Genomic DNA, 22709 nt, shown 5'->3' with positions numbered 1-22709 from the left:
GAGAGACCTGATCAGTTACACATTCAACTTACTGCAGGGAATTACTGATTATTAATGACAGGGCAACAAGTCCACTGGACTGGGCTGAGCTCGCCTGAAATGAGTAAATAACCATGTGTGTATTTGTTTTTAATGAACGTAATGATTCTGTAACTAAAACAACAAATGCATTTTCTGTTATTTTAAAGCCACGTGAGTTTGATTATGTTTTACCACATAAGTCCACACTCTTCACCAAATTGCTTCCTAAAGTTTTTGCCATATGTCTCGTTATACTGTAACACACAGTTGATGATTTGATTAGAGCAGTGCTTCCCTGCATCAGCACATTAATCCAGAAAGATGATATCTTAATGTATGTTTCCAAGAGCTTTGATGGAGATTGCTGCTTTATGAACATTTATCACAAATCACTGTCACTATGTTCTCGTGCTGCTGAGGTCTGTATGGTCGCACAGAGATTTTAATCATCATTAATGTACCTGTGTGCAGCTTCACTCTGGATTCAGTGGTTAACTTGAGGGGAGACACCCAAGATGAATAGGGTGAAAATTGTAACTAATAGATATCACTATGAAACTTCCCCAGTTGATTACTAACATTTAGACAATTATTTTTTATGTCATAAGTGTTCTTAGTTTTTATGTTTAAATATGCAAATGCACTATTTTGCATATATTTCCAGAGCAAAAATCTAAACATTGGATAGAGCCAGGTTCAAAATTCTTGTGTCACTTTGTTGTCATATTAGAGTCAAGGGTTTTTACTGAGAGGGGATTTTGAATGTCTCTTTTTTAATCACTCCATAAACCAGAAAATACTGTCAACAGCCATAAAAAATAAATCAGTTTTAGGCATGTTTTTAGAGATAAAGTGTTCTATAAATCAAGTTATGAATGATCTATGAACAAACCCCTCTGGAAAAACCTTCAGGATTTAGATAGGAATATGGAACCTATCCCAGCTGACACTGGGTGAGAGGCAGGGTTCACCCTGGACAGGTCACCAGACTACCACAAGGCTGACACATAGAGACAGACAACCATTCACACTCACATTCACACCTACGGACAATTTAGAATCACCAGTTAACCTGCATGTCTTTGGACTGTGGGAGGAAGCTGGAGTACCTGGAGGAAACCCACACTGACACGGGGAGAACATGCAAATTCTGCACAGAAGGGCTCCCCCACCCTGGGGTTCATACCAGAAACCCACTTCCTCTGAGGTGACAATGCTAACCACTGCACCACCGTGCCACCCACCACAAAACTTCCCCAGCTTATTACTTTCACCAAGACAAACTTCATTTGTATGACACATTTTCTGAAAATGTATGTATAAATATGCAAATAAGGCATTATCTGATTAAATATGTGCGTTTGCACAAGTTTCCACAACAGAAATCCAAACTAAAAGAAACACCTAGACATGTTATGGAAGCAAATCAACCCAAAATCAGGTCATGAAATAAGTATGTTTTCACTTAGGGCAGGGGTCGGCAACCTTTACTATCAGAGGAGCCATTTTGACCAAAAATAATAATAAAAAAAAATCATCTGGAGTCACAAAACATATTTGAATCTTATAATGAATGTAACACAGCCTATCAAGTCTAAATTAGCTCATGAGTATTACTAATAGGTCTAAATGAGCATTAATTAATATGTTTTACTCTGACTTCTTCTAAAACGACTAAAAAGGACTCTCGTTTTTTGAATTAATGTTTAAACATGTTTTAAATGCACGTGTAGAAATACCAGCTTCAGGGTTTCTGTAACGTTTATTTGTTCACTTTTACAGAGTAGGCTACTGACCCACTATAGACTTCAATTGTATTCGCTAAGCTAAGCCGCAATGCTAACCGCCGAGACCCAGCCACTGGACGTACAGACACAAAAAAGATATCGATCATGTTGTCTCAATATGAAAATGATAGAAAAAGGGCATAACTCCCAAATCGTCGGCGTATTCCTTTAAATTTTCTTAGCTAGGCCAGCTATGATCCCAAATCCGATAAAAAGTAAAAGTCTTGGAGAAGAAGAGAGAATTTAATAGTGTGTGGACAACTTCATTTGCTTTCTTTGCCAACTCTGCAAAGTTAAAGTTTAAAATAATCATTAACAGCCCAACTCCCAAATCGTCGGAGTATTCCTTTCAACTTTAACTTTGCAGAGTTGGCAATGAAAGCAAATGAAGCTGTCCCCACACTATTAAATTCTCTCTTCTTCTCCAAGACTTTTACTTTTTATCGGATTTGGGATCATAGCTGGCCTAGCTAAGAAGATTTAAGACTAGTCACTTGATTCGCTGTTGAGGTTTGGCAAAAATAGATGGAGAAGGAGCCAGGCCGTGGACGTTTGAAGCCCATTTTAGCTGATGAAACAGTTACGCTTTTTTTTTAAATTTGGTGCATATGTGCATAAGTTGTTTAGGCCTACGACAATGATAAATAAACATGTTCAAAAAATAGATGTTATTTGTCCGAGACACAGGGAGCAACCGGAGAGGGGCTCAAGAGTCTCGTGTGGCTCCAGAGCTGCAGGTTGCCTGCCCCTGACCAAGGGGGTCATGTTGTTGGGCCTGGGTGTTCGAGGCTTTATCCCTGAATGTTAATGTATAGCCCTGCATCTAAATAAGCTGTATATATTTAAATAAATAAATAAGAATAGGCCTTATAATAATAATTCAAAAGAAGCCCTCAATCTAATAATGTATCATTTTGTCCCTGCATTAGAGCCCTCAAAAATATTATATCGTTTATCAAAAATCAAGTTTAGGGTTGTCTGTGTCATTCAAGCAGCACATTTCGTGTGATGAAGTACCTTTTAACATCCTTAGCCATCATTTATCTGGAAAGTAAATAAAGCATTTTAAGAGTAAATAAGATGCAAGTGCATAGAAAAGCATCAAAATAAAGCTTGGTCATAAATAAATTCCCGTGGAGGATCCCTCCAGACCCAAACACAGAGGTCCAGACTAAGCACCCAATGTCCTCAAATCCTGGTGTCCCCCCTTAAAGGTCAGCTCATCCTTGTGGACAGTTTTCCATTTAGAAAAACACATTTTTATGTAATTGTCACTGTTGCACACATTCCTACTGCTGCTTTGTTCTGTAAAAGAGGCGTCATATTGTTGACGTGATAATGCATTTTTAAATTGCCCTTCCCAGTATTTGTGGTAGCCTTTCAGCCATCATCACTCCACACCTCCACATGTTAAAAAAAGGGAGCTCGTCCACATGATTGGTCCATGAGTGTGAGTGACAATTTGTCCCTAAATGAAGAGACCGTACGGGTTTCGTCAGTCCCACCACTCCGGCAAATGCTGACCTTTCACTTCCTGACGCAGCATTTGTATTTAACACAGCCACGTGCCCCTGGCGACCTCACACACACACACACACACACACACAAAGATATACACAGACACACAGCGCCGGCTTTGTGTTGGTTTAAAAAGTAACTCCAAACATGAACACAGTGAAAAGGAGCTCTGGAACACAAGCAGGACACACACATCATGCACACACGTGTTGCCTCATAGAGATTACCTGAGTTTTCCCAACTACAAAAAGCCGGCGCAGGTGGAGGCGTACAGTTACTGTATACTGGTCGATATAACACAAAGATAGCATTGTTGTCCCACTGAAGAAAGTATGAATGCAATGCACTATACACATAATTCTGTGCACAGTAGTTTTATACACCAGTAAGAGAAGAGACGCACACACAAAATAAGCCATACAGACACAGCCATGTGACATCAACTTTTTCTTTTATTTGAAAATATTCTCCCAACAGGATGAAACTCAAGAGAAGCCCAGAGGGTCCAAAGCCAATAGAGCCGTCTAGAACAGAAGCACCACTCATTATTGCTATGTCACTCTGCTGCAGGACAAGGCGCTCAGGAGGGGGGGGGAAGAGAAAAAGGAAAGGAGGGAGGGGGGGGACACAGAGACCCACAAACACATTCACTCCAGCACACATACAAAAGGAGCTATGTGAAACACAGTGGTGGAGATCCTAAAAACTACCTTTTTTTTTTTAAAGCTGCAGATGTTCTTCATGGCGACTATGTAGCTCTGGTAGCTCTGCATCCACAAATCCTCACCTCAACCATCGGGGGGGAAATAGGGTGCCAATAATGATGATGATCTTCCGTTGAGACTACACACATAGGCAGAGCTGGTTTAGAGATCATAACAGTCGTGTTGACGGCCCCCTTCAGGCAAGATGAAGAACATCTGCAGCCTGCAGATAAAAACACTTCATTCTGTCTTTCTGTTTCTGAGAGGAGCGATACAGAATGGAGGAGAGAGGAGAGTCGGGCGAAAACATACTGTGGGGTAAGAGGGGAGCTGAGAGGAGTGTGAACATAGAATGGGATGGGGCTGCTGGTTGTCCATCTCTACTATCACAAGTCTAAAAAAAATTCAGCATGGTACAAAAATCGTCAGTAAAAAAAGATGCTTTGCTGCCATGGAGTCAGAGGGGACGAGTCGGCAGACGCGCCCGTGTCTTTACGCCTTCTCCTCAGTCGCCTCCTCTGCTGCTTCAGTTACCTGGAGGGAAGAAGAGAGGAAGAGTTACACAACAGAGCAGGTGTTACCCATCGTTCTTACCGCAGGTAGGTTCCAATAGAGAGCTCCAGGGATGACGTGTTTCTGTGGTTAGCATCGCCCTGGTTCCCTTGTGAAAAAGCTGATGGGATTTTTCCATTGGACTTTGGATCATTGCAGAAAATAAGTGGCAAACAAATGTTTGTGATACTGACACGTTTAGTTCAGCAGATTTCTGAAGCCTAGATGCAATCACTATAAGTAAAAAGCAAACCTTAGGGCGCATTCACACCAGGATAGTCCGGGGGACTCGGTTCTATTGGGCGTAGAATGCCGAAAAATTTCACGCCTTCATTTGGTTCGGTTCACTTTCACACTGCACTTTGTAAAGCCAACTAAACGGCCTGGACAACAGCTGCTTGTTAGGGGGCGGTATTGCCCAAAACGACCACAGTGCAAAAGCACAAGAAGAAAACCCAGTTCATCGATTGGCCAGGACCAAAAACGGAAATCCATTCCCTCCAGCCGAACACCAAATTTATGCAGTCTTGGGGTTTCTGTTTTTACTTTGGTGTTCAAACCTAATTGTTTTTGTACCTCTGCTTCCCCCACTTCTCCTGTTGGCTTTGGTTTTTTTTCTACCCAAAAAGCATTACACTTTGGTTCGCCGGATAGTCCGTTTGCATTTCCCACTGTAGGCAAACTGCACCACGGTTCACTTGCAAGTGAACCAAGACCCCCAGTTTTCAAGCAGACTAGGGTTCGCTCGTTTGGTCCGCATCAGACTTCGAATAAGCATTCACACCACTCCAAACGAACCAAACCATTCGTGGAAGTGGACCAGGGTTCATTTAAAGCCGACCAAATAGCGCCAGTGTGAATGCGTCCTTAGGCTACAAATGAACTAAATCCAGGTCGTGTGTCTTAACGTCGCCCCACAGCTCGGTGTGATGATTTTCTGTAACTGCCTTTTTTAAGTGATCGCTGTAGGGTTCTTTTCCATAATGTTGTCAAACACTTGCAGTAACAGTCTGAGCCTGTCAGTGGCAAAAACAAGCACTTTTAGTGGATGTAAACTGACAGTGCACACATGCGGCGAGTACTCACATTCCATCCCTTTTCAGTCAATAAATTTACTTGTCACATGAAATCATATGAACACAATTTCAGTCCTTTTCACCACTGCTGGCTGCAGGCCTCTCTCTCAGTAGTGGACCAGCTGTTGCTCCCATTAGTCACTTAGACACAACAATATAGGAAAACAGGGTCCAGGTTGAAAAATGTCAAAGTTACCCTCTTAGTATATTTCAGAAATTTTGTTAAATGTACTCAGAGAACAGTTTAGGCTGACACTTTACATTTACAGAACACTCGCTGTGTTTGTGGGGCTTGCTCCAAAAAGCAGGTTTATCAAGTTGTCAGGATTACCCAACACCTTTGAATCTGTGACATGGACTTTAGTCCACTAACTGCTTGTGGCAGATAGTTTTGGTTTCATGTGCTGAGTGTTTAAGATATCCAAGGGCTGAATCACCGTGACGTCACACTAACAACAATCACTTGCAGGTAAACAACTGGAAATTGATTTGCATTGCAGATAAGTGTGAAATCAGCAAATCTGTTTGTTTCTGTTGTCATTTTCAGCTCAAACTGTAACGTTTAAAGAGATTAAGTTAGACACAGTGGTCCAATTTATCTGATGTTTCTGCTGTGCTTATTTAATGTACTTTGTTGCGTCTTTGATAAACTAAATCTACCTGCACGGAAGTTAAACAACGAACTGCTATGGACGGGTAACTGCTTTACCTTACACACTGACTGATTGAGGCAACAGTAGACCAGCTGTTTTAAAATTACTGTTTTTATCAACTGTGTCTGGTGGCTTGAAGATAATGGCGTCAGTGCCCTGCTGTAAAAGGCTACGTGAAAGGTTAAGTGGTGACAATATCCTAAATAAAGTGATAATTTAGGCTGCTTTCAGACCTAGAGTCGTCTCCTTTGGTCTGAAGCAGAGATTCATTTTGTTCCAAAGTTGTATAATTGCCTAGAGTTGGTTCATGTTCTCACGGCAGCATTTACAAACACACCAGGTAAAAATGCCTTGTGTGGGAAAGCTGCTCTTGATTAGTCAGAAAAATCCAGGAAGTAAAGCAAACGTTGAAGAAGAGTACACTTGCAAGATAAATGTGACACTTTCTAATGTCACAATGGAGGGACAACTACGCAGGTTGATTTTAGCGCTGCTCATCGTGGACTATATTGCTGTCATTGTTCATTTTAGTCAAACCATACAGTTTGAAAACGAGGCGCGGCTCCAACTAGAAAACAATGTTTTGATGCATTGGATGTGCTGAATGTGCATATTAAGGCAGTACAGGAGGAGGTGCACATTAATAATCCTCCAGGACTGTAACATGCTCATGTTTAACCCAAACAATGTGTCACGTGACTGCAGTTGCTTCAGATCCAGGTCGGAACACCTTCTCACCACAAATGAACCACACCAGAGTTCGTTTGTAACCGGACTGAGACCACCTCTTCAAGAAGGTCTCGGTCAGGATTGTTTTGGTGCACACCTGAGTGTGATTAATGATTAAAGTTGACTAATGTGTATGAGTATGAAATGTGCTATATGAATAAATTAGCCTTGCCTTTCATTCACCTTCCCTGCATTGGAATGTCAGGTAACATGTAACCACTCACCATAATTTCATGATCTTGTAACGCTCACATGATTGGCTCATGCGACAGATCTGTTAAATTTGTAACTCAAATGCACAACTCCTATCTGCAGGAATCATGTCCTGTGTGTGTCCTCTGCCTGACCACTGGATGAGCCAGCTGTCTGTGAACACACTGAGCCAATCACACTTCACATCACAGCTGTGTGAGCGGCGACCCTTCCTGCTCATGTGTATAAAGTTGTCCTTGGCCCGCTTCACTGCACACAGCGACACAAAATGCCAGACATCCTCACTTCTCCTCGTCTTCACTTTCTCTCTCTCTCTCTCTCTCAGACACGCCACAGCACTCCAAAGCACACTGGGTAAATGTTTGCTCAGTGAACATACAGTTACTGAATAAGTTAGTCACTCCAAAGACGGATTAGAGACACACGACCGTACCCTTAACTCTGACTGTCTCACTCTGCCCTCTCACTGACATCAAGGAGGGAGCCGTGCTTCTGATGGAGGACACACTGACAGACGGACGAGACACGTAGATCTGTGTGTGTGTGCGTGTGTGTGAGCATGCATCATGTGAGTGGAGGGAGATGTGTGTTAGTGATAGTAAGCAGTGTGGTTACAGTGGTGCAGTTAAAGTGTGTGTGTTCATGTTTATACACAAATCGACAACATAAGGGAGTAAAGATTATTTTCTCGTCTGCCTCTGACTGAAAGTTTTCCTCTTTCATCAACATGTTTTTTTTCGTTCCAATTTTCCCTCCTCGTACCTCATTGGTCTTGGTCTCTCCGTTCTGGGCGGGGCCATCATCCTTCTTACCCTTAGCACCGCCTTTCTTTGCCTTCGCCCCCTTATCGTCTGCCACCTTCTGCACAGGAGAAATGACAGAAACATACAACTAAATAAAAATTACACAGTGGCACACACCAGCATACAGGACTCTTATTGTATGAAGCTTAATCAGTGATCTTTTCCGGTCTCTACCAATTGGTTATGTTCATATTTACTTCAAATACTTAAATCTATGGGCACAATCCTACAAGCACTTACTGTGTATCAGTCTGGCACTGACGTTCAAGCATGAAGGAAAACAGAACTGATCATACTATCACTGTATTACTAACATACTTAATTACAAACTCATTTCTAATTTCTCCGTATTGGCAAGAGAAGAGAGAAATAAGGAACATCTTTGGAATAGAAGTTGATTCTTCCTTTGTCATATTATACTTCGAACCCCAGACAATCTCATAACCCAGGACGAATACCTTTACTTTTGCCCACAAGCAAGAAAGCCATCACATGGAGGTGGCTACAGGTGAACCCCCCTTCAGCAGACGACTGGATTGCAATTGACTGAACACTAAGTCCCGCCCTCAAACGCGATGAGCCAATCACAGTGCGTATAGCCATTCCCATACACTGGGACATTCTCTGCCTGGACGTCCATTGAAATGCATTACAGAAAGTCAGTTTTGTTCGGTTTTATGAGCTTTTTCGGAGATTTGAAGTTTAAAAATGGTCAAACGGTGTGCATGGGGTACATGCAACTCTGACACAAGGTATCCTGAGAGGCTGGGCGACGAGGTGTATTTTTACACTTTAAACCACATCTCAACCGAGAAAAGTGTCTCCTTTGGATAAAGTTGTGTGGTAACGTTAGACCACAACATCAACTCAACGTGAATAAGATTAACAATGATGTCTACATCTGTTCTAAGGTAAGTCAACATTGTGTTTGAGGCAACATATTGTCACTTTGCTGGAAAGAAATATAAAGTTATCTTTAACATCTCTAGCTAACGTTAGCTAAAGTTAGCCTAACGTTAGCTCCTAGCTGCGTTGTTCATCATGTCACCTTGTTTGCTGGGAGTTCATTAGCCTATTTTGTTCTAGTTTTGTACTTTGGTGATCGTACATCATTGTTAGCTGTTGTCCAAAGGGCTCTAGTTAAGCTAACGTTAACTTCTGGAGCTTAGCTTCATTAACTTATCTGTAATGGCAGAGATAACAAAGGTTGGCAAACGTTATGCTGAATGATTCAGTGTAAATACTGTAGCACTAAACTAACGGAGAGACACTCTTGGTAAAGATGGTAAAAAGGCCGTTATCCTTTTCTCATATTCTGAGCCAAAAACTTTAACTTCAGTGGCACTTTAACTTGTTGTCTTTGATGGTGACGGCAACCAGATGCGGTTCACAAGCGTACACTGTGACCTGTAAATTTTGGCTTGTAATTTAAGCTTTTCATCGACCTTCTCAACAATAAAACGATGAATATATCCCTCCAATGCGTAGTTTAGGCCCTTTTGGTTACTTCTCAATGACATCTGATCATTATGTCCCCAGAAATCATCAGTTGCCTCCTGCAAAATTCCGTGTACTGTGACACCTGCCATAGCGCCGGTCACTGAATGTTGATAGTTTGTCCGAGTGAGTGGAGGGGGCGTGGCTTAGCCATAGGTTAATTCATATGAAGAAAATCACTGTTTCTTTACGACTGTGACTTAATCAATATAGAAAACTTTGGAAAAAATGGACCGTATACAGAAAGGGATGTAACCTATTTGCTAGTTGAAAGACCCTGTTCTGTTCCATTGTGTGGCTCCTACCAAGTTTGTAATAAAAAATAAAAGATAACTAAACTCATTTCTGGATGCAAGTGTGAAAATCAATGCAACGACAACTTAATACGTTTTGGAAGTGGACGTAGCTGCTTATCTACATATAAGATTGCTGTAACAATTAATTTCATTACACACAACAAAATTCCAGAATTTTCCAAAACTTTCAATGACTTTTACTAATTCCAGGATTTTTTTCCAAGTGTGGAAAATTAGATTGTGAAATTAAATTACTTTTCCATGTTGGAATGCTAACTAGAGTATTTTGATATTATGTTACATCAATTCTCAAAAAAATTTGATTTTTTTTTTGTGTTTTCTTTTACATTTTTATTTGTTTGCCCAAAAAATCCTGCGAGCACTTTTACATTTTTATTCACTCAGATTGCATGTCTTTGCTCAGATTGCACAAAAAGTAGTGCTATGATGTTGGATGTTACAGCGACTATGATTTATTCAAATAAAGTTCCCACTGTTGTGACTGCATAAAAAAGGAAACTCTTCATTTTGAATATTGATTAACCTTTAGACTCACTGCATTATATTATATGAGCAATCCCTGAGGGAGCTCTGGATAAGGAAAGCTTTACTTGCTTCAAATCCTTTCACTGGTGGCAAAAAAATGATATCCTTATCTTTGCTCAAACCGCTGCCACCCACACTACACCAGTGGCAGGTTAATGAAAGTGTACACAGTGGAAAAAATAACGACACAACTCCATTTAAAGACAGACGAGCTTTAAATGTATGGGCTCCTATAATTACTTTTAAGATCACCAAAGTGTACTGATTTAATTGTGAACTTGGCCAAAACTGACGGATTTACTGCTTTAAATATATTTTTACTTTTACTTATTTATTTATTTTTTGGATAATCCTTTCTATGTAAATGTGCACGCTGCCATGATTTATAATTTTAATGTTCGTTTGCTGAACTGTGAAGAGTTAATTCGTTTTCTATCTCCTAACGAAGTAGCAATGTATAATTCAAATGTAGATAAACATTTTGTTAAAAAAAAAAAAAAACGTAATTTTTTTTATGCCTGCAGTGGTGTGCTCTTTAAAGTATGACAGTTTTCCTACAATTAGACAATTAAAAATTGCAATATATCACAGTAAAATGAATCGTACTCCTGTATCGTTATACGTATCGTATCACCCAATTCTAGACTTAACTATCAAGTGAATCAGGTGAAAATAATTTCAAACCAGATTTTAACGTTCCAACGTTGTCATGGTATCACAGTATAATTATAGCTATGAGTTACAATGACCCTTAAAGGTTTTGTACTATAATTGAAACTTGAAACCATTTTATTAATGGACGTTTCTGTAAAAAGTCTCCCTTTTGAAAATAACTAAAATAAAGATGAGAAACTGGTATATCGCTGCAACCCTATTTCCCAAGTATGCAATTTATTTCTTCAGTTTCCCTCTGCAAAATTACAGTGTTCACCGTACTCCTCTCACAACAGAAAGGGAGCAGAAAAATGTTGATTATGCTGCAGATCATGTAAAGAGGACAGAGCGTCTGCTGTCAGGGCCTCGAGACTCTGGAACAGTCTGCCTGAGGAAAACAGGTCGGCCAAGTCGGTGATTTCTTTTAAATCCCTTCTAAAACACACTTGTATTTATTCATTAGAGTTTTAAGTTCGTTTAAACTGTCTTTTATTTCCTCGGTTTTTATGCACTAAAGTGTTTTTATTAGTTCTTTTTAAAGTTGTTTTCATGTCTGGTCTGTTTTAATTATTGAAATGTAAAGCACTTTGTTACTCTGTTTTGAAAAGCACATCATAAATAAAGATTATTATGACTATTAAAGTTCCTCAAGGTAATGAAAATAAATGCAATGAAAAAATAAGAGTTAAAACTAGAGAATATTTTTGCTGCAAATTATAATTTTATAATATTTTACTAGCATTTCAATATTCAAAATAAATACCGATAAATTCCTGTATTTTTTCTGGAGGTGAAATAATGGACCTTGGATACTGTAGGTGTAGCTGCAAAGTGTATTTGTGTGTGTGTGTGTGTGTGTGTGTGTGTTACTGTGTTTTTCACATCCAGCGGCCTTGGTCATGCACATAGGGCCAATCGAGTGCCTCAGAGTGTTGCAAATTTATGGGGATATAAATAAATCATAGTAGGCGTAGTGTGTGTGTGTGTGTGTGTGTGTGTACTTTACCTTGACGATGGCCTTCTTGGGCTTGGCCTCGGGCTTGGGTGGAGCAGGTTTCTGCAAATTAAGCAACAGTCAGTTAGGACTGACCACCTGCACAATGCGTCGTTTCTGGGAAAAATATTAGTTTATCTGTGGTTCCCTCTGCTCTCTGCACTCGCTCGCAGCACCGTCTCTGCGCTAGAAAATTCACCAGGACTAACACAGAGCACATGGAGGCTGCTCCCACTGTGGATATTAATAATAATCAAGTACTTGCACCGTTTGTCCTGAGTAATGGGATCTGACAATATCCGTGTGCTAAGTCGTTTCAAATATCTGCCTCTTCTCAAAGTGAACTGACCTCAGACCACTGTACAATGACTATATCAGATGGGAGTTCAAATTCTGGCCACTCGGTGTGAGAAACTTTGCTGCAGAGCTTTTCCAGGCCGCTGAGTGTGGACCACGTTACCCTGAAGCCACGAGCTACAGTAACACTGCTGTGACAAAATTAAATCATGTGATTCTTTCCCAGAATATCTCTGCTTTTCTTTAGAGATCGCCAATGCTCTGCACATGAGACGATAAATGAAAGGCATATTTTCTTCTTATGCTGGGGGAAGTGGGGCTTGACATTTACAGGGGAATTACCTACACCTTAAAAGAATTTGGAAAACACAAGAAAGACTATGCTTTTTGCCCTGAAGTCCAAATACTGGCCAATAAACAACATAGCACTGCTGGTTTACAGCTTTAAAAAAAAATCCTGTTTCATTAAATAAGCTGATTTCTGAAGGTGTTCAAAGACAAGGAAACATCAGATTAGGAAACATGCAAACATTTAAAATAGCATGTTTACACAGTCACATCAAAAGCTTAAAGGAGGAGTCTGACAATTTGGGAAATATGCTTTATCTTCTTCCTTTTACTGCTCTAATGTTTGTCTGTTAAACATAAAGAGCCAAGAGACTGCTGAGCTTAGTTTAGCACAAAAACTGATAACAGCTCATTGACTTCCTGGAGACTCCACAGGTGGCCTGGCAAAGACTCATGGTGCGCTCCATGTGCAGTGACAATGTCTGATATTCCAGCTGGAAATTTCATCCGGAACATCCCCAAAGCTGGATGTCCAACTCGGAAAGTCAGGACCCTAAAGGAACCTAAAATCCAAGATGGCTGCCCCACGTATCAACAGCAGTGACAGCTATTGTTCATTAGCACTCTGTCTTATCTGGACCAACTTTTATCTGCGGACATGTTGCTACAGTGTCTGTATGTGCAAAAACAGTGCGATGCATTGTTATAAAATGGTTTTGCTAACAAAGGCTAACCTGGCTATTGCTAACAACATCTTTGGTTTTCTGACTTGTTGAATTGGAATGCAGTAAACTCAGGTGTGACATCAGTCCCAGGTAAAATGGAATGCAGCGATAGTCTGGCACATAAGTGTAAAATATAAAGCCGATTTGTATTTTTACGTTTAGATTTTTGCATAGATTAAACAAACAAAATACAACTGGTGTTTTCAGTCTTTGTGCTAAGCTAAGCTAACTGGCTGCTAGCTGGTAGTATCCCATCCATGGATGTATTAAGAGACCCGGATAAAGCGCTAGAGCCAGGACCCCGTTCATTTCTAACCAAAAAAGCTCTAATTCCGCAGTTAAATCACCCGGATGATCGATGCCACATCATTGGGCCCGCAGAGCAGGCGCACTACAGACTTCCATTGGCCAAGCCATCTACTTCTAGTTTACAATCTGCTAACATGAATAGGGATAAAAGATTTAATCTTGTGGCTCTGCTAGGCTTTTCAAATGTTATCAGACCGAATGATCAATTCCTGATAGTAACGAATCATTTCATCGGGGCTCTGATGCTTAATAAAATGTATCCAATGATTTACCAATGTCTCTTTCCAGTGTAAGTCTATGGGACAAAGTCTTTTTGGGGAACTGCTACAGCCTGGGTCTTTTAACAGGGGTCCAGGACCCCTGGAGGTCCTCAGAGTTACTGCAGGTGGGCCGTAAAATTATTAATTCATTCATTTACAGCACACAACATTAACATGTCGTTTTGGGTCCAATGGCATCACGTGACAAACTCAGGAGTTGTACTGACTTGCTCATCTAAGTCTCTGTAAGTATGATAATATGCATATTTCCCAAAGGGTCAGACCATCCCTTTAAAGGAGCTCTATAGGGCTAAACAATGTGAAGGTATGTCACACCCTGTGGGAAGGGGGCGCCATCTTGTGAGGTAAATGCCCTGTTATCTCTACTGCCAAAGTGTCTGCACTTGGGTCTAAAATGAGGTAGTTTACTAAGTCTGGGGTGTGAGTGTCTGCAATCCAGCCTTGGACTGCCAAGTCAAATGGATCTCGGTTGTTTATCGGGATCTGTCCAAATACTGCTGCCGCTTGAGCGCAGTAGCGTGCACAGGTAACACAGCTCAGTCCTCACAAGATGGCATCCTCGTCCAAAGGATTTAACACAGCTTAAGGTTAACTTCACATTCTCTTTATGATATTCAGAGCACATCTGTGATCCAGAGGTTGTCTGCACACAGCTCTCAACATGGAGGTGGCTGAGCTAGCACCTAGCAGAGGCGGGTGCTATGCTTCCATGATGACACTATTCCGATGCAAAGTGGCTAAGATTAGCTGGCCAGTGGGATACACACACAGGGATGCACATGCACTTACATGCATGCAGGGCCGTCTAGGATAACAAAAAACAGAGAAGCTCGGCTTACAGCACAGAACGCCTTTACTTCACTACATCTTTAAGCCCAGTTCAGACCAAACGATTTGCCACGAGATGAAACTGTTTTAGAACACTGGTCTGAGGTTGACCCAAGCCTGCTGATGGTGTCACCTGCAACTCAGCTGGTCTAATCGCTGCCGGCTGGTTTTAGCACGTAAAGCACATCACCTGTTTCAAAAGCCAATCAGCTTGTAGTGAAGTCCACTGGTCAAGTCAAAATAACCGTGGACAGCGTGTCTGCTTGCTGGGGCCTGAGATGATACACCGTCTCATCTAGTTGCATTGTGTGAACCAGTAGGTTTTTAAAGCGTTGCCGAAGGTTGCATCGCAAGTAGTTGCACGTTTCAACTCCTCTCGTTGCTAATGGTCTGAACTGGGCTTTACATAGCAAGTAGTTGTTTGCTGCTGTATTAATGTACTGAATATCTTATAGAGCTCCTTTAAAGTGCACATGCAAATGTACAAATACATGCAAAGACTCAATGTGGATGGGTTCAACATGCAAAGTAAGACACAGATAAAAAAGACATGGTCTGTTTGGCAGAGCTGCATGAAAATAATATTATTATGGTAACTATCCATACTCATTACTTTTACAAGGATTTAGGGAACAATTGGAGCATTTTCAATACAAACTGGACATTTTCCATGAAGCTTTGATTAATGTTGAGAAGTAATTAAGAAGAAAATGCTTCATTTTTACTGATGGAACAATTTTCTACACTTGTTTTGTTGCATCATGCAGCCCTACACATCAACAAGGTGTTGCAACAGACCACAGTGAAACAGGACAGAGACAACAGAGAAAAGACACCAAGCAAGACACAATCCTCAGGGAGCATGTTTATGGAATCTGTAAATTGCCGTGATCAGATCCGTAAACTGTGTGAGGACTTTACTCCGAGCCTTGGTAACATGACACTTACTACCCCACCAGATGATGAGGAGGAGGCGGGAGGAGGAAGGAGAAGACAGTGACAGAGGTGAAGACAGGGAGGGGAGAGCGAAACTTACCGCTGACAATCTCTCTGACCTTCTGGTGGGCTGCCGGAGCAAAAGGATGATCAATGAGAGAGAAAGACAGTGACAGACAGAGAGAGAGACAGAGAGATATCAGTTGTACCTTTGCGGGCTGCTCTTAAGCGCTCGGTGACTGCTACAAGTGTCCTAATCATTAACCTGTCATGTGTCTATTCTGACTCACTCTCACACACACTCTCTTTCTTAGCACGAAAAAAAGCACAGCATACAAACACACGTCTGCACGCCCACACACAGCACACAAACACACCCGAAACATTTACCTCTTGCTTTGTGACTTTGGAGGCCTCCTTGCCCTCAGGACCCTCTGGAGACTGTAGGAAATGCAACAAGGTATGGAGAGAATGTTAACAGAGCAGGTGTGAGCTCACACAGCGTACAACCCCTCTGAGGTAAATGTTGTGATTCGAAATGTAGTTTCTGGTTGTTTCTCATCTACCATGATCAATTTTAATTCATAAAAAATTAGATGTGGTTCAGTCTGTTCAGATGTGTGCGTGTAGCTTAACCTCTCTGTGTGTTATATAGGGAGCCAGGTTAGCTATACATACAAATAATGCAAATCATTGATGGCTCTGGGGAAAAGGTCAAAAGGTCACAAACTGACATTCAAAGTGCTGGAGCCTCCTCTCTCTCTGTCAGGAAACTCCTTATCTCTTTACACAAAATTCAGCTCACTAATAATGACGTGATAACTATGGTATTGCTGCACAATTCATTTTAAAAAATTCGAAGTGCAATATTCAAATTGCAGGAGCTGCAATTTTTTGATGAAGGTAAAATGTGTCACAACATAATATTATACATGAAGCACTGTGGCGCTACAGAGATGCCCCGACCTTAAAATTATATTCCAGTCATAAGGGAGCATGCTTGTTTTTTTAACAGACCCTGGTAAAAATCTTTTTTTAATTAGTGAAAATGAAATGCAAAAATTACCACTCTAACTACAATTGGGACTCATATCGCAATATATCAAAATAATCGCAATATGATTTTTTTTTTTTTTGCAGCCCTAAAATGTGTACCTGGAGCTGGAACAGAAAATTAATCTGCAAATATTTATTTAATATTATATTCTATAAATTGTTTTCAATTCAGACTGTATTAAGGACACAACTCATGAGAGTCCATAGTGCAATAAAAATGCTACAAAATAAAGTCAAATGAAATAAAAAATGAAAAAATAAACTGAAGCAAAACAAAATAAAATTGAATTAAATTAAAAAGAGAAAATAAATATAAAAGAAATCCACAAGAGATTCCACAATTATCATATATCTACATACCCATAATTTGCCATTGTATTAGCAAACATGCCAATAATTACCTGGCAACACTTTCTCTTTTGTCAATATTTGTTGGAGTTCTTGGTATTTTATTGAAGTATTTTTAAAATTTGGGGTTGGGACTGCATGGTCGAACCTCAAAATAAAAATAATAATAAAAATATATAAATAAAATAAAAATGAAAAAGACAGCAGCTTGGGCTTTGGGAAAATATTTTGCTATTTTCTCACATGTTATAAACTATAATAAATTAATCAATTAATTGAGAAATTAATTTGCAGATGAATGAATAATGAAAATAATCCTACATCCTTGTGCATAATAAAATCATACAAACACAAACAACATAACAACTTCTTCCTCCACTGATTCACAAATATACAGCCATGTAGACTATTTGAATATTTTAATAAAATATTAAGGATTATTATAATATGTATAATGTAAATAATTGTCAGAATCATAAGGGTCTTAAATTTAATTATTTAATCTGATTTTTTTTTGTATTTTTTTTTTAAATATTAGAAACTGTAATGCTTCACATAATTAACCCCAAATTTTAATCTTAATTTTTTATCATATTTTAGATTAATATTTGTACCAGAAACAATTTCACATGATCTGATAATGATATGTGATTTCTCTGAGTATTTCCATCTTAATGAAGGCATCTTGCTGACATGCCAAGCCCTGAGCTCCCAAAAGAATAAAGCAGTGTAAACATGGTTATTGACAAACAACACACCGTGAGGGCTGCCAGCCTACATGCACATCACCCTATCATGAGCACACTCAGGCTGCAGGCAGGTGAGGACAGTGTAGGCTACAGGAGAGAGCCCACCCCCACCGTGGAGAAAAAAATGTGTTGGTTAAGCCTGCAGGTTGGCAATCGCATCATTTGCATGTGGGCGACCTCCGCCCCTAGAGGCCCCCCATTCTCTGTCCTCACAGGCGAATCTGCGCAGACAATGGCAGTTTTTAGATGGCAGAAAAGCCAATTTCCATGTATGCGCTGCTACAATGCTCCGGAGCTCGTCGTGCAATGTGTTTAGATAGTGTCACGGCCCCTTTTAACACAGCGCCAATTGTCCCTGATCCCTTCTTTCTTTATTCCTTTCTCTCCATCTGGATGTGGGCTTGCTCAATCGGCTCGGCGCCTACCATCCATCCCCACCGGAGAACCAAAATGACACACAGAGGTGATGCTTTTTAATTCTACTGTTTGAAGTCACATAATTAAAAATCAATATATGAAACGCGCCTACAGGAATTATCACCACGCACGTCTCCTACGGGATTTACGCATCCATCCATCCGGCGGCTCCGTCTGACATTCACCAGTGCGCACAGTGGACAGGGAAATGGCACATAAAACGACCACAAGAACGGCCATTGAGATGAACGCAGCAACATTTATAGCGCAAAGACAAACAGTATCATCATGAAATAATCGATATGCGCGCAAAGACGCGTCAAATCCACCTGAAAGGCGGCGGGCGAGAAGACGCTTCCACAAACTTTGGCATCGCCTCACCTGCCTCGACGTCGCCACAGAAATCGCGCACCGCTATTTTCCTCAAATGCAAGAGCAGAAAAACTACAGTGAAGTGAGCTGCACGGCACACACGACACTCACCTTTCTCTTCGGCATTTTTACGCGTGAATTATTCTCCACCAAGCACGGGAAAAAAATTAAGGTCAAACCCGAAGGTCCAGTAGAGGCGAATTTGAACTACCTCGAAATACAGGATCAATATCTAAGCACCTTCGATAATATGTTGATTATATGCACTCCCCAAAACTCTATACCTCCCACGGCCATTGGATGGTGGAGTCAAAATCCTCTCCTGTGCTGACTCCCGATTGGCTCGTCGCGTCTCTATGTAAATAAGAGGCTCTCGGACAGTGGCCGAGATTTAGCCGAGCGCGCGTTTGATTGGCTACGCGCTCTTTGTGCGCAGATCCCACCAGACGGCGACGGCTGAGAGGGAAAGTGGAGACAGGCCAATGAAAGCGGGGCCGACTCTCGGTGGATCTGGGTAATGTAGGATGAGAGAAAGAGAGAATGTTGGAAATGAAACACAAAGGACCAGAAAAAAAACGGGCACAATGGCACAATGTCGGCCATAGAGGAGCTCCAGAAAATCTGGCGGGCATTGTGTCTTGTAGGGTTTCCACTGCTGTAAAGGACCAGAGTAATCATACACCACATTTCTGCACATCACTGTGGAGGCACCAGTCCCTGCAGGAACACGATACTGTAAAACAATACAATGAATAAGGTCACTAAATATTAGACCACTGAGAGATTTATTTCATGATAAGGACACTTTTTATTTACATGGGAATTTAAAACACAAGACAGGTGTACAAATAGGTTGAAAACCAAATTGTGCCCAGGTGCATTTCATGTGCAGTGGTGCTTTATTGGTGTCTAGAATTATCAAGCAGAAGCAGAATATCATTAATAACTAAAAAAATAACACCATAAAAGGGCGAAAGCTTGTATGCATATATTGTATTAAGATGTATAATGTGTTTTGGTACATGTGATTATCGGCCCTCACATAATTAACACATTTAAAGTTCAAGGAATGTTCTTATAAGGATTTTACAAATGTATATTTTCAAAACAGAGAAATAAGTTGTCTTTGAATCTGACTCTCAGTATCCTGGTATCTACATGACAGTTCAATGTTTTTCTCTCACCTCTGGTATCTGCTGATACCGAATAACAAAGACAAAGAAACTGCATTTAATGTGGATCAGTCACAACATGTCAGACTCTCAATCCACCTATTAAGGTCTACTGGATCCATGCATCCGAGACAGTAATTATAATATATATTGGAGGGGTACACATAATCGAATATGCTCAAAATGTTCCCCCCAAAATATCATAAAGGGTTGTATGCCTCTGTGCACCAGTCAAGTTTCTCTTACAGTTTACATCCATGTCTGTGAAAACATGGATGCTTCACACACACCTTCATCTCAGCAGCACAGAGGATCTATACAATCAGCAGTTTCAAGGTGGACACCCAAGATTAGGAGTCACCAATTCAGTATCTGACCAAATGTCTGTTCCTGAGATACGATGCTGAGTAATGGCCAGAAAAGTGTTTTATGCAGAACATGATGATGTCACAGTGAAGTTGGCCTTTGACCTTTTAAAAATAAGATGTCATCACTTCATTACTTTCGCCCCTATCAGACATTTGTTTGAAGTGTTGTCATAATTAGCATATGAATTTGAGTTGTGGCCAAAAACATATTTTGTGAGGTCAAAATTCTAATCAGTTTATTCTTCAGTTCAAGTGGACATTGTGTTAAATTTAATTCCCTTCAGGTGTTCTTCATATATTGTGTTCACAAGAATGGGACAGATACAAGATCACCTTGACTTTGACCTTTGACCATTAAAATCCAATCAGTTCATTGTTGAGTCCAAGTTAACGTCTGTACCAAATCTGAAGAAATTCTCTTAAGCTGCTCTTGAAATATTGCGTTCACGAGAATGAGGTGGATGCAAGGTCACAGCGGCCTTGGTCTTTGACCACCAAAATCTAATTAGGTCATCATCGAGTCCAAGTAAACATTTGTGCCAAATTTGAAGAAATTTGCTCAAGGTGTTCTTGAGATATTGTGTTCACAAGAATGAAAAAGACAAGGTCACAGTGATCTTGACGTTTGACCTATGACCACCAAAAACTAACCACGTCATTGTTGAGTTCAAGTGGACATTTGTGCCAAATTTAAAGAAATTCCCTTGAGGCATTCTTCCGATTTTGCATTCACAAGAATGGGACAGACAGATGGAAGTATGTGCGGACGGACAGACAACCCAAAAACATACTGCCTCTGGCCACGGCTATGGACAGCACAGAGGCATAAAAATGCATCGTGTAATACATCATGAAAACGTCACAGACACATTTCCTGTGGGGTCCTCAGTCACATCCTCGCTCCCTGAAGTGGCACCACTCAGTCATCAAGACTTTAAGAACCCCTGATCTAAGATTTTTGCTTCAAGATGTTCTAAAACAGTTCAGCTGTTAAGTTTCCCCCCATGATACCCCATGATATCCCACCCATGTTCAGGGTTGGGTCACAGAAAGTGTTGATTAAAAATTAAATTTTTTTTTACTGATGGATTTCCAGATTGGGCCCAAGACAAAAACTCAGTGAATAACCCTGATAAGGTATAAACCAAGAGGTCAAGGCTCCAACAGGCAAAACAGGAAAGGCAATCCAAGCACTCTGAAATGTGTGAAAAAACATCGAGGAAGGAAATATTAAAAAGCCTTTACTGTATCGTGACTAAATCTAACCTCTACATGGGTACCCATTCTCCATTTGTGATGTATCAAAAATTTGGTGTAATCTCATCTTATATTATTTCTTGTTTTTGTGATTTTCAGTGTGTTCCACCTGACATGTTATTATCTGGGTCATGTGATTGCCTCCCATTGGCTCTTGCTACTGTATAGGTGAGGCCACACTGGTGCTGTCTGTTTGTTGAAAGCTCTGACAAAGAGCAGAAGGGGTTGAAACATGTTTAGCTATTACAGTAAAAGCTTTTTAATGTTTCCTTGCTTGAATGTCTGGATTTTTCCCAGCTTTTCTGCAGTTTTCTGGGAGCACCCAACACATTTTTGATCTATGGATTGGACCAACCAGTCATCTCTTTTTCTAGGCAACCCAGTTACACTGATGGTTAATATGTCCCAGTTCTAATGGGACACTCACACTTCAATGCTTACGTTTCTCCCTAGAGATACAAGACAAATTCTGGTGGACACTACAGCCCCTTTCAGAGCCAGATACAGTCCAAAATGGACCTGGGCGCACATGGGGTTCTACATACATAAGGTGCCTGCATACATGAACATGTTTACACAGTGTTTGCCAGCCTGTACCATCTGTGTAGTCGTACATTTTGGACCCAGAGAGCAGAGGAAAATGTTGGCATTGTACATTTCTGCAAACCACAAATATGTTACATTTGTACATTTCATATGTATCATATCAATGTTTCTAAAGTGATGGAGTATATGAGCTGACTTGGTCACTGGGAGGTGGAGGAGCTGGGGGATGGTGTGACACCGAGATGAAATACCTGCCAAGCAGCAGACCACAACAGACCACTTATCAAAACCAACAAACAATAAAACCAGTTGTGTTTTCCAGCGGCTTTTCAGGCAATGAACATGGGTGTTTTTAGGTGACCCGTCGCTGTTTCTCCACCAAGGATAGTGCCACGAAAGCATTTGTTTTTTAACGAAACATTGAGGCTTTTCCAGCTGTGATTTTGCCACCAAACCTCGGTGTTTTAAGCCAAATATGATCCTTTCCAAATCATAATCTAGTGGTGTTTGTGCTTCAACCAAACCACATGTAAACCATGGCGTTGTTAAAATGTAAAGAAGTATAAATTTTGAATGCATCCATTAGTAACGTACAAATGTAATGTAGTCTGAGTTTGCAGAAACGTACAATACCGACATTTTTTTCTGGCTATTGGGTGGACAGTTCACATGGACTCTCATGGAGACGGGCAGATGGTGAAATTAAATCTCACAGGA

General features: G+C 40.6%; 1 protein-coding gene across 3 annotated transcripts; it reads right to left on the bottom strand.

The window, feature by feature from the left end:
- Nucleotides 1–3760: 3760 nt before the first annotated feature.
- Nucleotides 3761–18951, bottom strand: hmgn3 (high mobility group nucleosomal binding domain 3). Of its 3 annotated transcripts, XM_033648973.2 has the most exons (7): nt 18761–18938; nt 16098–16148; nt 15808–15837; nt 12056–12106; nt 8016–8114; nt 7687–7786; nt 3761–4564 (listed from the first exon to the last, which is right to left on the bottom strand). In XM_033648973.2, the coding sequence occupies exons 1-7, from the start codon at nt 18773–18775 to the stop codon at nt 4557–4559; spliced, it is 354 nt and encodes a 117-aa protein (XP_033504864.1). In that variant the 5' UTR covers nt 18776–18938; the 3' UTR covers nt 3761–4556. The 3 variants fall into 3 exon arrangements, with proteins under 3 accessions (XP_033504864.1, XP_033504865.1, XP_033504866.1); XM_033648974.2 differs by lacking the exon at nt 15808–15837 and having other exon boundaries at nt 18761–18951; XM_033648975.2 differs by lacking the exon at nt 7687–7786 and having other exon boundaries at nt 18761–18927.
- Between the last annotated feature and the right edge of the window lie 3758 nt (nt 18952–22709).

This window comes from Epinephelus lanceolatus, chromosome 13 (genome assembly GCF_041903045.1).
Source record: "Epinephelus lanceolatus isolate andai-2023 chromosome 13, ASM4190304v1, whole genome shotgun sequence".
Lineage (NCBI taxonomy): Eukaryota > Metazoa > Chordata > Actinopteri > Perciformes > Serranidae > Epinephelus > Epinephelus lanceolatus.
This window is presented reverse-complemented; position numbering and strand designations above follow the sequence as displayed.